The 15,602-nt window shown below is 41.1% G+C and overlaps 2 protein-coding genes across 2 annotated transcripts; one reads left to right on the top strand and one right to left on the bottom strand.

The window, feature by feature from the left end:
* Positions 1 to 9,430: 9,430 nt before the first annotated feature.
* On the bottom strand, positions 9,431 to 13,390 carry cenpn (centromere protein N). Its single transcript, XM_030377675.1, has 12 exons — positions 13,046 to 13,390; positions 12,685 to 12,730; positions 12,538 to 12,597; positions 12,318 to 12,391; positions 12,049 to 12,222; positions 11,838 to 11,939; positions 11,533 to 11,587; positions 10,943 to 11,052; positions 10,717 to 10,840; positions 10,495 to 10,575; positions 10,052 to 10,098; positions 9,431 to 9,840 (listed from the first exon to the last, which is right to left on the bottom strand). Exons 1-12 carry the CDS (start codon positions 13,214 to 13,216, stop codon positions 9,559 to 9,561), a joined length of 1,326 nt encoding a protein of 441 aa, XP_030233535.1. The 5' UTR covers positions 13,217 to 13,390; the 3' UTR covers positions 9,431 to 9,558.
* Positions 13,391 to 13,964: 574 nt separating this feature from the next.
* Positions 13,965 to 15,587, top strand: cmc2 (C-x(9)-C motif containing 2). Its single transcript, XM_030377164.1, has 4 exons — positions 13,965 to 14,295; positions 14,903 to 15,013; positions 15,179 to 15,250; positions 15,352 to 15,587. The coding sequence occupies exons 2-4, from the start codon at positions 14,933 to 14,935 to the stop codon at positions 15,436 to 15,438; spliced, it is 240 nt and encodes a 79-aa protein (XP_030233024.1). The 5' UTR covers positions 13,965 to 14,295; positions 14,903 to 14,932; the 3' UTR covers positions 15,439 to 15,587.
* The last annotated feature ends 15 nt before the right edge of the window (positions 15,588 to 15,602 follow it).

The raw sequence follows: 15,602 nt of genomic DNA, 5'->3' as shown, positions 1-15,602 counted from the left end.
ATTTGCAGAATGACCAAATTATACAAAAAGTATAGGAACTGTTCTAGCAGATATGTTTTAGAAGTCTCTTTTGATAGGCAGGGAATAATTGTCTTTGTCACCCTGTAGTCATGCCATCAAATCTGTTGGGCAAAGTACCACTACTGATTAATCCAGTAGACTCACCAGTCAAGTCCCCCTAGTTAGAAAATGGAAGAAACCCAGTTAGTCATGTTAATTATTCTGTTGTTACAAATTATGACTAATACTTTCCACATATTGCGATCCAAGTTACTGGCTGCAGTCTTGGATTTTATAGTTCTATATGAATAGATTCAATTTACTAAACTATTAATCATGCTTCAGAAGAATTAACCTTTCTTGGATGGCAGATCTACCACAAGCCTCCATTGCCACAACCTCCAGATGGCTTACGACCTACGGCAACTCCTCGACTACTGCAAGCCAACAATTTGGCTCTTGCACATCACACGCATTTTGCTTTATTTTAGGTTTTCAAGCATCTTAAAATACCCAAATCATCGCTCCAATACACAAGTCAGCTAATGGCCTACAAGGAAATGCTGAAGCTAGTGTTAGTGATGGCGATAGAAATGGACAAGCCTGCGTGTACAAATATGCAACTAGAATTGCAAGGTTCACAGCCCAGTTGCATTAGTGGTCGCAACCGTTGGATTGTAAGCAAGGGTAAAAAAATAAAAAAAACTTCCCACACACTAGTCAACATGGTCAATTGAAAGCCTGTACAAAACGACCCTGGAATAGTCAAATGCAGCTTTACAGCGGATGAATTAAGCCAAATTGCATAAACATCCAATGATACTAAACAGTATACAAATGCAATCAAGGTTGCACTCACACTAGGCCATCTGGCCGTGGCCGTCGCAACTGTGGCCTGGCCACGGTAGGCTCTTGTACATACGCCATCACGTCGCTAGCATCCAAACAATTCTACCAAACCTTAACCAACTAGTGAAAAATGGAACAAAACTTTAGCACACACCCAGTGACTAATCACCTTGTCCAGGGGTGTTCCAACGTGGTTTACCAGAGGGCCTTGTGGACTTAAAGTAAGCCACACATTTGACAGACAGCACCGAATGACGTTAAACTAAGCTAATCTACAGGTTACCAGTGCTAGTGCAATTACATGAGCATTTTGCACAATATTTGTACTCCAATGCTACGTAAAGCAGGCTTCTTCAGAAACCCGTAGCCTGCTACATTGAAGGGCAACTAACAAATCCTGACCAAGACCGAAAGATGGCTCTGGAAGCCACTACGGCCCACGCAGCAGATTACTGCGTGGACCGTGGTGGCTTCCAGATCAACCCGTCGGTGGACCGTTCATACACATGTATTCCGAGGATGTTTTGAAGACACTGGAGTCCCATGGCACTAGATTCCTTTGAAGACTAAGTTGGTATGGGGGGGCCCAAAGGGGGCCCCCCCATAGATCTTGTCAGTCATCTAACACCTGTTAAGAAAAACACACACATCACAAGATACAAATCAGCAAAACTAGGTTAACAAACAGCGGTGACATGCATGTCAAGGTGCAAAGAGCAGGGATACTGATGGCTTGTGTCTGAGGAGACAGCCCAAAAACGTCAACATTTAATAAAGGAAAATAACTTTTACTCACTGCGGTGGTCTGTTTCGAAGTGCCATGTTGGTAGCAATATTTGTCTGGGCTGTTCAGTCAAATGCCCACAAAAACAAACAGGCAACAACGCATACTTTCAGTTTCTATAAAGTGACAATAGTGATCTGCAATCTAGATCGAAAACTTTCAACCCTCACTAAACTCAACCTCGATTGACACAGGCCGATGCAAAAAGTAAAGCAAACCCATTGTGTCACCTTTAATAAAGGGTGCGTGACAGGTGATCTCAATTAAGAGCTAATCAGAAAGAACCAGCCTGTCCTAGAAAATACGACCGCATAGGTCGTTTGTACCATAGACATCTTATATGTCTATGGTCAGATTGGCTGTTTCCCAAAGTGAAGGCTGCAGCCTTGCTAGGACGCGTCCTTGCTAGTCACGTCCTATGGAGATGAGACTAGAGTGCTAGCTCGAGTGCTTCCTAGCGTTTGTAACGTCGGACTTTGGGAACGACTTGGTAGTGTGGAAGCGCTTCCGCTTTTTAATACTGCGTGTCCGCTTGTAAACACATGTGCGCTTATGAATAAAACATGGCAGTTATCAAGCTGATCGATATTTATTTGACTTTTGTCTGTTATGAATGCGGTCATGTCTCCTTCGCATGGAGCCTCTTTGGGGAAGTCACAAAAGCTTTGTTGTGGTTGATCGAATTGTCTTTATTAAAAGGAAAATCCATTCAATTTTTATAAAACTAAGTGAAATTGTCTGAGAACTTAATTCATGCATCACATTTACAGTACGGTTGATTACTATTATGCAGGGGGGGAAAGACAAAGAAAGAGATGATAAACGTGTATTTATTTGGATATATTATTTAACTGATCTGATTCATTCATTCATTCATATATGCCTACAATCTACCAGTGCTTTGAACACATAAGTATATCATATAAAATACAATTGTATACGTTCATTAAAAATTACAAACATTGCAAATGATCGGTTGTGCATTAATTTTACAACATTGGATAGTGGCACTATCCCAAGTTCCACCGGTAAACAAATGTTTGTGCGCCACCCTAAGGCGCACAAAAGCCTCCGTTTGCTGGGCTGACCCTAAAAGAAATGATTCAACACAAACATAAATAGGTATACATAAATAATGTAATCTTGTGAGCGAGTAAATTGACATTGGCGACAGTGGTGTTTAACACCAGCTACGTCCATGCAAAATATAGCAACGTATCATTAAGTTGCAAAAACGTTTGAAAAGTGGCACAGGTCTTTAGGCTTGATTATTTGCATTAACATGATGAATCTATAAAAAGCAATACGGCACAAAATATTTCTGAAAACTAATATAACTTCACTTCGTTTGAACGTGTACTGCTCTGCCATTTTCAAGAACCCGCCCAGTGAACGCAGAGGATTGTGGGTAGTTTTGGCTCGTGTAGGATGCAGCGATGCATCCTTGAAAAATCTCGGAATTCTCAAAAACAAAGGACGCAAAAATGGCGCGGCTTTCGAGTGTCCTCAGAGCCCGTCTACGAAGAGCCTGGGCACTCCCTATACGCCCCATTGTACCGATTTTGGTTGTAGTTCCATGAGACATCCACTGGGTGACATTTTTTAGGACATGGCATAAAGGTAATTATGAACCTTTGTTTGATATCCAGACATTTTTTGCGGAGACACATTCCTGTTCCCCACTTGAATTGGAGTGAACGGAGATATCTACTTCTGGGTCCCATGATTTGAGGGACCCGTCCACAGCCCGCTTAAACAGCTGCAATACCAGGTTTGGCCACTGAGCACTGGTGGATTGCGGAAGTATGCAGTGTTCCTGGGGGCTTGATCCATAGACTTGATCGACACAAGCCAACGGACAGACCCGGGAAGGGTTGTTTATAAACGGGGCTCAATCAACGACGCTGAAGTTGGCATCCGATTCGCAGCATCCGATTCGGCTTGAAAACCACTTAGAATCTTCAAATCGGTCCTGATTGAAAACCACTACACCTAGACTCTTCAAATCTGGACTACATTATCACAGTGAGGCTATACATTATGTAAAACATAGTTTCAGATTTGTGAAACCTTTACCCTATTTGTGAAAATGCAATACAGGCCTATTTGAATGCTTTTTAGGGGTCCAGACCGCATTGCATTTTTCACAAATAGGTTAAAGGTTTCACAAATCTGAAACTATGTTTTACATAATGTATAGCCTCACTGTGATCATTTAGTCCAGATTTGAAGAGTCTAGGTGTAGTGGTTTTTAATCAGGATCAGTTCTAATGCGGTCTGGACCCCTAAAAAGTATTAAAATGTGCCTTTATTGCATTTTCACAAATAGGGTAAATGTTTCACAAATCTGAAACTATGTTTTACATAATGTATAGCTTCACTGTGATAATTTAGTCTAGATTTGAAGAGTCTAGGTTTAGTGGTTTTCAATCAGGATCAGTTCTAATGCAGTCTGGACCCCTAAAAAGTATTAAAATGTGCCTGTATTGCATTTTCACAAATAGAAAAAAGGTTTCACAAATCTGTAACTATGTTTATTATAATGTATAGCCTCACTGTGATAATTTAGTCCAGATTTGAAGAGTCTAGGTGTAGTGGTTTTCAATAAGGACCGATTTAAAGTGGACCAGCTGCTGAATCGGATGCTGCGAATCGGATGCCAACTTCAGCGTCGTGCTCAATCATGGACATAAAAAGAAGGCTCAATCCGTTTTGGTTTTGATTTCATTGAACGCAGCCCGTTCTTCGCACAACTAAGCCATTGGAAACACGTCTAAAAGCACTGATTAATGCATACGTATGTAACCCAGTTCCTGTTAGGACTCTTATTCTGAAGGAGGAGAACGGAAGTGTCTGCGTGTGGGTCGCTGTTTTGACTCTGTGTTGGGAGCGCTGGAAATAAAGTGGATCGCCCCGTTCAGTGAACGGAGTTAACCGATTCTTCTTTTATATATAACCCAAGTATATGCAACAATAATTTGCACATTAGATTATTATTATTATTATTATAACTTTATTCAAGACACAGGAAGGTCCACATAGACAGCACACTACACATATTATATACATATACATATATATACGCATATAAATACACACACACACACACACACACACACACACACACACACACACACACACACACACACACACACACACACACACACACACACACACCAATATAAAACATTTAAGAAGGAATGCAAATGAGGCATTATCAATCATAATACAAACATAATTAAAACACATACAAGCTTCGGGTCCAATGTTTCCAGAGGCAAGATGAGTACCTTGTGTCACTCTGAGAGATATCAATTAGAGACACAATAATCGTGTTCATAGACCCAGTCAATCTACCCATGAATCTATACATAACATTTCTCAGAACAGCATTCAAAGTGGGCACATTGTTTGTCACGAACATTTCACTGGCACTACCCCCCCTGGGAGTTTTAAGCAAAATTCTCAGAGCATCATTATATGCCACATGAAGTTTTTTCATTTTCGCTTTACTGTAATTACACCACAGGTGGGCAGTATACATTGGAGTGCAATACGCTTTGAAGAGCGATGTTTTAACATCAGTAGTACACATGTAGAATTTGCGCACCAGCATGTTTGCCTGCCCATACAGTATACCACACTGACGCTGCACATCATCATCATCACAGAGGTCATCTATTATCACATGTCCCAGATATTTAACCTTCTTTACAACCACTAGCGGTTCACCTGCCAGTGAGAAAGAAGGAAAGACAAGCCTCCTATCCTCCTTGGTTCTAGCTATCAGTACCACACTCTTCGTTGAGTTAAATTTGATATCATACATTATGCCATATTGAGAGCATATTCTAAGAAGCTGCTGCAGGCCAGCACTGGAGGGAGACAGTACCACCAAATCATCAGCGTAAAGCATATGATTAATGAGGCTATCCCCCACCAAACAGCCAGTTCTACATTCCTTTAGCTCTTCAGATAGATGATCCATGTACAGATTGAATAGTAGCGGGGACAGAATTCCGCCCTGCCGCACTCCATTGGAGACATAGAAGGGTGTGGATATACTCATCCCCCACCTAACTTGCATAGTTTGGTGAGAGTACCAGAACTGCAGTATCCTAATTATATAAGAGGGGACCCCTCGCTCAAGTAGTTTAGCAAACAGTTTCCCATGATTGATACGGTCAAAGGCTTTTGACGCATCCAGGAAACACATGAAGACTATGCTATTTCGTGATCTGTACCTATGGACAATTTCTTTAAGTGCATAAATACACAGATCAGTTCCATGCTTACTCTTAAAGCCAAACTGGTTATCTGTTGATGCTATATAATCTGCAAGCCTATCCATAAGGATCCCTTCTAGTACCTTGGATAGTATACTTGCAAGTGCAATAGGCCTATAGTTATCAATACTAGTTAATGGACCAGTCTTATTTTTAACTACAGGTATCAACAAGACAGATAACATGGATCCTGGGAGTATGCCATGCTTCATTAACCCAGAAAAGCATAGAGCAAGTAACACTGAAATACTTTGGCTAGAGTATTTCAGATGTTCTGCTGTTATTTTATCCTGCCCACAGGCTTTGTTTATTTTAAGTTTCTCAATAGCATAAGATACTTCATCTGGCCCGATGACTACACCATCACTGTGAGGTATTTCACCTATGTTAAACACTTCACTCTTCACACAGTTAAAAATGTTCTCATAGGGTCTCCTCCATAGCTCTGCAATGTTTTCAGGTTCAGTAATGCCATCAATGCTAGAAGGCAGTGGCATCTTGCTGTTGTTTACCACCTTCACCTCCTTCCAGAACTCATATACATTATTAATTTGTAACTTTTTCGCCATAGAGTTCGTCCTCATAGTCTGCTCATTTCTTTTTATAAAACGCACAGCATATTTAAATCTAGCATTAGTCCGTACCTTGTGCTCACAGACTGGGCCATGCCTCGGTTTTCCTGCTAAAACCCATCTTCTAAAAGCATATTTTGCCTCCATATGAACTTCATGAACATACTTCATTCCACCCTGGTCTCACAATATGTTGTTTCACCACTTTTCTTCTCAGTGGTTCACTTCCAACAACTAGACAGTTCACAATTTTATCATACATTGCACACAGGTCATTATTATGACTTACATTCTTACAGTTGATATTCCCACAAATAATTGCATCAACAGGTAACTCAATATTTCTTAAGTACACATCAGTCAGTAACTTGTAATATTGCAGGTCAACATCTGTGAGCCTAGCCCAGTCCAGCGTCTCACTTGGTTTATGGCTGTCATTACAGACAAGCTCAGGTAGGCCCTTGATGTTAATGAACATAGAGACCGGAATATGATCTCCAGTGGCCATACCATATACGATCTCAGCCTCCTCTATACAAGCATGTGCATCAAATGTAGACATACAGTGGTCCAACCAGGATGTAGTATGCCAAGCTTCACTCACATGTGTATAACTATCAGCTGGCAATAGTTCCTTACTGGACATAATCACCTTGTTATCTTTGCAGAATTGTGTCAGGTGCCAAACAATGAGTTAGTATCTGATATATCAGCATTCAGATCCCCCAAGACAAATATGGATGTATACTCACTTTCCCTTATATAAGACCCAATAAAAGCAAGCTTATTCAAGTACTCATCTTCATTTTTTTGACATTCATATGGAGTGTATACATTTAAGATTATAAAAACATTCTTATCCTGCACCACCTTGATTCCTATACACCAATCCACATCTAACCTGATCACAGTGACCAATGAGTCAAGTTTCTTATGCCAGAATATAGCCACACCACCTGGGATCCTGCCACGCAGAATTCTGGTGTTAAGGTCTGTCGTAGATTCCCCTGCTCCATGGAAATCATTATGCACAGTGTTCAGTTTATCCAGATCTTGAATAGATAAAAAAGTCTCTTGCAAACAAACCACATCCGCATGCTCAAAGAGTTTGTCAATAACAATGCGTTGGGCTCTCGCTCCAGCGCCCTGTCCAAGTCGCAGACCATGGGAGTTATAAGACACAACTCTCATAGCAGTTCATCATTGTTTATCATGCACAGGAAGCCCTAGGCTCAGGCACACTCATCCCTGTGCCATGTGGTGCTATAACCCCAGCCCCTACCGCAGCCCTAGGCTTGCGATTCTCATAGAAGCGCCTTAAATAGGTCCCTACTGGCCACAGCTACGGTGCATACATCCCACCTACTTCCTTGCACTCAGCTGTAACTTTGAAAGAGCTGTACCGAGTATACTGAGTGTCAATCTTCTGACAAGTCACATCTCTGGAGAGTTGTTCTTTTAGATAACTAGCCAGAGTCTCTGACTCTAGGTCAGGAGCAAGCTTTGTCGCGAACACACACACCAGCTTAGATGTCACTGCATGTATGTTCCCCACAGCAGCGGTTCCAACTATGCCGTAGGTATTCTTCTCTCTGGGAGGGTTCATACTAGTCTTGCTCTGTACTGCAGCAGTAGATCGTTTTCCAGGACGTTGCTTGTGCTTGCCATGTTTTAGTACATGGCTCCATGCAGGGGACATCGTCGCGGCACTCCCCCCGCCCGCTGTCTCCTCAGCGACGGCCAACGCCGAGGGCCCGGGCGCAGGCTTCCTGTGACTTGGTCCGTGGAGCTGGGCCCCCTCACAGGTCATGATAGTGGCTGCATTCCCCTTGCTGGAACTGGGTTGCTCAATCACACTCAGGCGTTGGTTAATGTCTGTGGTTATTCCACAAAGGTTCTCACATGCAGTCGACTGCTCACTCACAGCATTTTTCATGGAGGCTATCTCTACACTTAGGCGTTCAATCTTACTAACCAGGCAAGAGACATCAAGGCTATTAAAAGTCACTGGTGGTAAATCATCCAAGTGATAGGACACAAAGCGAGGAACATCCTCACCAACCTCATTCAGTAGTTTTAGACAACTCTTAACATTGTTGGTATCTTTCTGTAGTCCTTTGTAAGCTACACAACGCTGCCCCGTGCCAGGACACAGTTCAAACAGGGCCTTCTTGGAGCTTTCAATCCACTCTGATCCAAAGTGATTTACAGCCATCAGGATAATGTCACCCTGAGGCACAGTCTTCCGTTTGACAGCAAGGAAACTTAACAGTTCATCTTCCACGATAGTTTTGCCATCAATAGTGGTGTAGATCTCAGGTTTAATCCTTTGTTTGATAAGACGCCGTGCGGCTGTGTCAACATCGGCGGCCATCTTAGACTTTTAGTATTCATAGATTAGAAAACAAAAGGAGATCGTTAATACTTGGGAATAACATGGGAATGAATGAAACGCGCATTTGCATTTAAAAGACAGCATTTACAAGAAGTGGGTCATTATTGCGCATCTAGGACCCCGAGTCGATCTGGCAGCAGAGTCAATCTGACACCCACACCGGCCCAGCTGCCTTTGACCTAAGTAAGAGTAAAAATAAGATTTGGGGAACTATTAAGGGTCAACTGTGACCCTGATGTATGACCTTAGCAGTTGTAATGTGAGGATAAACGAAGTGACCACATCTAAGGGAAAAAAAAATCCTCAATAGACATAATGAAAAGCTACATTTGAGACGCACATTAAGTTACACCAATCTCAGGAGTCTTTTTATTCAACAGAATAATTTAAAAATAACTAAATGAAATGAAATGAGGCATTTATATCCCGCTCATATGATTAGCAAGCCTACGCAAGGAAGGCAGCTAACCATGTCAGAGTGGCTGGCTGTGAAATGTGCACAGAATGTGGTGTAGACTATCAAGTTGGTAAGAAACAACAGATATTACCGTGACATCATTTTATTTATAAAGACAAATGAAAATGGTTTTAGATGGTTACATAAATGATTCTTCAACATAAAGAATCGGCCCCCGGCCCCCCAGTTCAATTAAAACAATGGGTCAAATGTCGCTACTCCCAAGAAGCAAACACTTTCAGCTTTCTCCGGTCAAACATCTCCACACAGAACATTTCGTAGTCCTTCTTTGAATTGAAGAAGAACTGGAACGGTTCAATCCTGTTTGGGCTTTCTTCCAGGCAACTGCGGTCAACGGATTTCAGCTCTGCTAATAATGCCTGCTGCTCTGCACCTTCCATCCCAATGACAATCGGGAGAGAAACGTGGTCGGTGAAGGTCTGCAACTGGCACCATGCTGCTGCCTCAATTGTGTCCTTCAGGAAAACATCATCTGCCTTGAAGGAAGAAAAATAATTTGTGTCTGTACTTGGCAAAAAAACCAATAATTGACATCCCACTCTCGCAAAACCACACAATGGTATCCTAACGAAGGCTACTACTGATGAGTTTTCAATGATGAACAAAACTATTCAACTATAGTCATCTGACCTATTGTATCTGGCTATATATACACACAACCTCCAGCCTTAGACGCATATTACATACCAGGTTCCGAAGTCCCCGTTTCTTTCCTATCTGGTCTTCAGTTTTGCCTAGAAATAACACAGATTTTTGTCTGTAATGTCGAGTAGGCTAATTCAAAGGAGAAGCCAGTCAGGGGTACTTGGGAGGCAGTGCTCAATATGGGCGCACATCGAGTAGTCTGCCGGGTGCAGTAAGAGGCTTCTCCAGGAGGGGACACCCTGAATAATGGTACACTCAGCGATGGCGATTAGAAGTGAAATGAAATGATGAAAGTTAAAACAGAAAATAAAAAATTTTTTACAAGGCATTTTTATTACACATATCTACCTCAAGAAACATAATAAATAAAATTCCACATTCGAAATTGAGAAACAAAATATAACTTCTTCCTTACAAACGAATAGAATACAGAAATATTCAAAAGTCAGCCGAAACACACTACAACTATCTTTGAGGACCAGGACCTTTGTCAGTGATCAGAAAAACATTTCTTCCTTTCTGGGAGATGGATGACAACAGTGGTGAGAGAGGGGTTGAAGTAATTCCTGTAAAAAGATGGGGAAAGCAGTTTATAATGCAATCGAACAGTAAATTCAAAGCTAATGCTTCCAATAACCCCCCTGTTATGCATTGTTGCCACCTAGTGGCAAGATCGAAGAGTATAATTATTTTGATGCTTTTCTGACCTGTCAATGCACTGTGCCGGAGTGACTCCAGGATATTGGAGCTCTTAAATGTAACAGTACATCTGAACGGTTGTTCCCTTTCTGTCATGATCTGGTTGGTCTTGTCCTTGAACTTTGTCTCCAGCTGTGGATGGAAATCAAAAAATAATGTAAGTTTCCTTTAATGTAATTTACTTTACATTTGATTAAAACCACTTTTGTTTGTTCTCGTGTTCTTGTGTCATACCGTGTAGGTGACCTTTTGCAGTTCAGGTAGCGTTCCACCACCAAAAGCCTCACAGGCTGCCTGAAGTCTTTTCTCTGACTGCTCATCTTGTTCACACTCCATCTGTGGGTCTATGGGAGATTAATTCATGAATTCAACAATGTAATAAGTAGGTCTCATTGTAACATAACAAACCATTTGCTAATGTAAGTAAGTAAGTAAGTAAGTAAGTAAGTAAGTAAGTAAGCTTTATTTGTACAGCGCCTTTCACAGACCAGGGTCACAAAGCGCTTCACAGTTAAAACAAAAACAATAACAATACACAGTTAAGAAGTACATACAAATTTAAGTTTAAAAGGCCAAGACAACTAAGTGACAAACATAGCAGCCCCAAGACAGCTAAGCAAAAGCATGAGCAAACAAATAGGTCTTTAGTTGCTTTTTGAAGGAGTCAACGGACTCCATCGAACGCAGAGAGAGCGGAAGATCGTTCCAGAGCCTGGGAGCAACAGCCTGGAAGGATCTGTCTCCTCTGGTCCGGAAACGAGTGTGTGGCAACGTCAACAGATTCTGATCCACACTCCTAATGTGTCACGTCTAAGCCTACATACTTGGTTTGGTTTGGTTATCTCCCTGAAGAGGCTGCAGATGCTTGCTGGGAAAGACCTACAATTAGGAAAAAACACAATTTAATTTTAAATTATAACATGTATTCATCCTGGTTTAAAAAATATGAATACTGAGGAAAGGTAAGCCGGATAAGACAGACAAGATTCGGCCCCAGAGGATGCTTTCAATAACTGCAATACACCCAATAACTTCTTCTGGAATAACTTTGATCTATACCTACATCTATGCATACCCTGAAAATGCCTTGTTGAATACAAAATTAAGTTAAGAGTGTAAACCAGCCAACCTGTTGAAATTGCTTCATCAGCAGACCCCTGATGGCAGCGAGGTTCCGGCCACTGAGTCCAGCATCCTTCATAGAGCTATATCTGGTAGCCAGAACCAAGGCCTAAACGGAACAGCCGGTTGTTAGGTCTTAGTTGTCATGAATTATGCCCACCTACTAATGTGTTGTATTCAATAATATTGCTGCCATTTTGGGTAACATCAGGCCTTACTTGGGATAACAGAGGCATCGTTTTTGAAGTCGAGTTGGTTATAAAGACGTAGGGTGTCTGAAGATGGTGGACGACGTATGTAGGCTTCAGGTGATTCGGCCGCGAGGACCTGTCGCCCCAGGCGATTCGTATCCAGACTGCCTCATCTGTATGCTTCTTAATTCTGATGGACACCTTAAAAACACAAAATCAGCAGAATTGCACTTAATTATGTTCAGCCTATAAATGGGATCCACCATGTTGCTAATCTTGCAAGGGTTTGTTCTTACACGTCTAATGAGCTCAGCAAGGTGAGCTTTAAATTGCTCCTTAAAGTTGGACAGCTCTACAGAGAGAGCGTCATCTGAAACACAAATAGTAATATAGCTAGCTTTCATGACACAATACATATCACCGGTTTGGTCTGTGTACAGGTTTTTCCCCCCCAGTAATATAATAATTGAAGAAAATATGTGGTAACTCAGAGGTCATGGTAATGGTTTGTCCTACCTGCTGCCTCTAGAAGCTCGTAAGCATGCCATTGCCTTTGGTTTGGGTGGTCAATGACATCTTAAAACAAAATAGATAGTTCTTATATTTCATCCCTGATGATAACAAATTCATACGTAGTTTGAGTTTTATGGTGAAGCTACTTACAAACCATCTCGAGCTCTGTGATGTGTTTTACTCCCAATCCACTTTCCTGTTGAGAACAGACATATTGCTTACAATGTTAGGACAGAAAGAACATCCATTCAAGTGGTCATCATATACATTGCCTAACATCACTACGTTACACACTGCTGTACTGTGGACAAGACTAATCGTACTTCATTAGGACAGAATCTGCCGAACTGTGTGCATAAGACAGTGAACTAGCGTTATGGTTACACTGACCAAACCCAACACACATTTAAGCTTAGGCCAACACCATATAGCGACAGGCAAATGTTCAGATCTTAACATCCGTAATGCCTTATACCATCTAAAATGATTTCAACACAAGAACGACGCATACTTCACATAGGTCCAGCAGTCTTTCCGTCAACACATATTTGGGCTTAGTGAAGTCTAACGATTCTTGTTGTTCGACGCTCAGACGAGCCCACAGTCTCAGTGTCGTCTTCAGCGTTTGGATCGTCATGGTTCGTATGAGCCGTTTTAACAAATGTCTCCTGAGGTCGTCCATCTTTTATTAAGAGAACACAAAAGAATAAGACGAATAATGTATATCAGAACCAGCGCTGGTGATACAGATAAAAGAAGACGGTAAGATATTCCAAGCAAGCGCCACAGGCCGAGCATACGAATGGACCAATCACATTTCAATCAGGGAAAGTACGCGGGGAACTGTTGCGCCCCCTTTCGTACCGGAGTAGTCTCTTCTTGTATTATTTTCTAAAATTTAGAAAATAATGATAATTATTTCTCAAATACATCATCATAAATTGTTACAGCCATGATAAGTATCTCTACATGATGGTTGTTGTATACTAAAATACACGCTTTGTTGTATTTTAGTGTCGCTGAAGGAACCCCAAGGAAACATAAGGTTAACTGCTTTACTCTTGTTTGCATTTGCATTTATACACTTTAATATCCGTGTATAAATGCTGGTAGCATTTATACACGGATATATATATATATATATATATATATATATATATATATATATATATATATATATATATATATATATATATATATATATATATATATATATATATATATATATATATATATATATCTTTTTCCATTAATTATTATTTTTTATAGAAATGTAACAATTGCATTATAACATTAGATTTATTTATACGATATTATTTGATAATTATCAAATTTATTTATTTATTTTATTATTGGTCCTACCAAAGCTACTTCTGGAAATCCATACTCCTGTCCAGGCGACGGCGGTATTGAGCCAATACGCTGGTTCCTTATCCGTCATTAAACTACAAAACAAGTGTTGGTCAGTTAGGTAAAATGTTACAAAAACGTGTAATCGATGTATCAATAATATCGCAAGGCTGCATTAATGTCACTCGCAATTATCTGTTGAACTGTACAGCGACTGCCTAGTCTATCCACATCTGCTACGTCCCAGTTGGGATATTTGTTCTTGCATGTCCTTGTCGCTATATAGAAAGCTGAGCTTGCTTATTTAGAACCGATTAAGGGATTCTGAGCTCGATTAAGAGATCGTTTCGTTTGGATTTGCAGAATTATCGCACTGGTTTATTTCATGTGACTTAAGCCGTCAGTCATCTGGTAAGTATAGCCAGCTTGGTCGTCTGGTAATACGAGAATGTCAACAAACATGAGCATAGCAACTTGTGATGTTCACCTCTAATATAACTCTAATGCTAATTAGTTTGGCCTATTCAGTGACAAAGATAAGCAAGGGAAGTCCCGTTTGCTTATTTTAAATTCGTCAATACATATGCCAAACTAATTTGCAAGTAAGTCAAAAGAGTACGATCACTCAGTGGACTGAAATGGACAAAAGCATTATGTAGCCTACAGTCCATTGTAAAGAACGAACTGACCGTGGTTAGAGGGTGGAGTATTAGGGGACGGGTGGTAAACAACAATCAACAACAATAACAACTCTCTGTTTCGGGCGGCGTGCAGGTGAACGTTATCCACTGAAGAGTAAATGACAGCTCAGGAAGGAGAGGGTTGGGGAGGCTGTAGTATCCTTTAAATAGACCAGTGATTATTGATTATATAGGGTATGATGGAATGATGGAACTGACTTTGTTGTTTGAAGTGTGCTTTGACATCTGTTCCCACAGAACAGGTTTTAATCATTTCTCCTGGATTCACTCTCGGATTGCTGATAAATTCAGGGTTCCTCTTGTTTTGACATTTTCAGTGTTACCGCAGTGTAAGCCCTTAACTCAGCATGCACCCTGATCTCTCACCTCATCTGCATACGGATGAATGCAATGCAATGATAAATCTTCTAAAACAGTGCCATACGGAGGTAAGACAGCGATTCATAACCTTCTCTCCTGTCTCTCCCACTGCCTTTTTCTTCACACATACCAAATGTCAATTATTTAGTCGCTCACAATTGTCCTTCAGGTTGGTTCTGTGTTAAATAGAGTTCATGCTATTAATGCAATGTTTCTTTCCCGCTCCCCCCCAGCACAATGTAACAAGGTTCTTTGGCACGTGCAATGATATGGACCGGGCAATGCGGCACTGTCTTAAGGCAGAGGTGAGTGTCTCCCAACTCATTTTATTTATTTATTAAATAAGAGAAAAAACGTTGCCTAAACTGACACCTGGTGCCTTCCATGTCCGCTTGGCATTCAACAGAGGCTAGCTAAGAGGGAGAAAAGCAGACAGCACGCCGAAGAGATGAGGAAAAGGGTGAAAGAAGGGCCGAGGCCTGAGACGGATTAAGACCGGCGCATCTGGATGTTGAATGAACCACAGCAGCGTTTCGAATCTGTCATAACCACTTCAACTGGATGTGGGATGGATGGGGTTGGGACTAATTTAAGACTTGTAAATGTTACCCATTTGCCAATAAATCACTGTTCAATAAGACACCTGCTGACGGATCT

The sequence above is a fragment of the Gadus morhua genome, chromosome 14 (assembly GCF_902167405.1).
Source record: "Gadus morhua chromosome 14, gadMor3.0, whole genome shotgun sequence".
Taxonomy (NCBI): domain Eukaryota; kingdom Metazoa; phylum Chordata; class Actinopteri; order Gadiformes; family Gadidae; genus Gadus; species Gadus morhua.
Note: the sequence above shows the minus strand (reverse complement) of the source record. Positions and strands in the feature narration are given on the sequence as shown.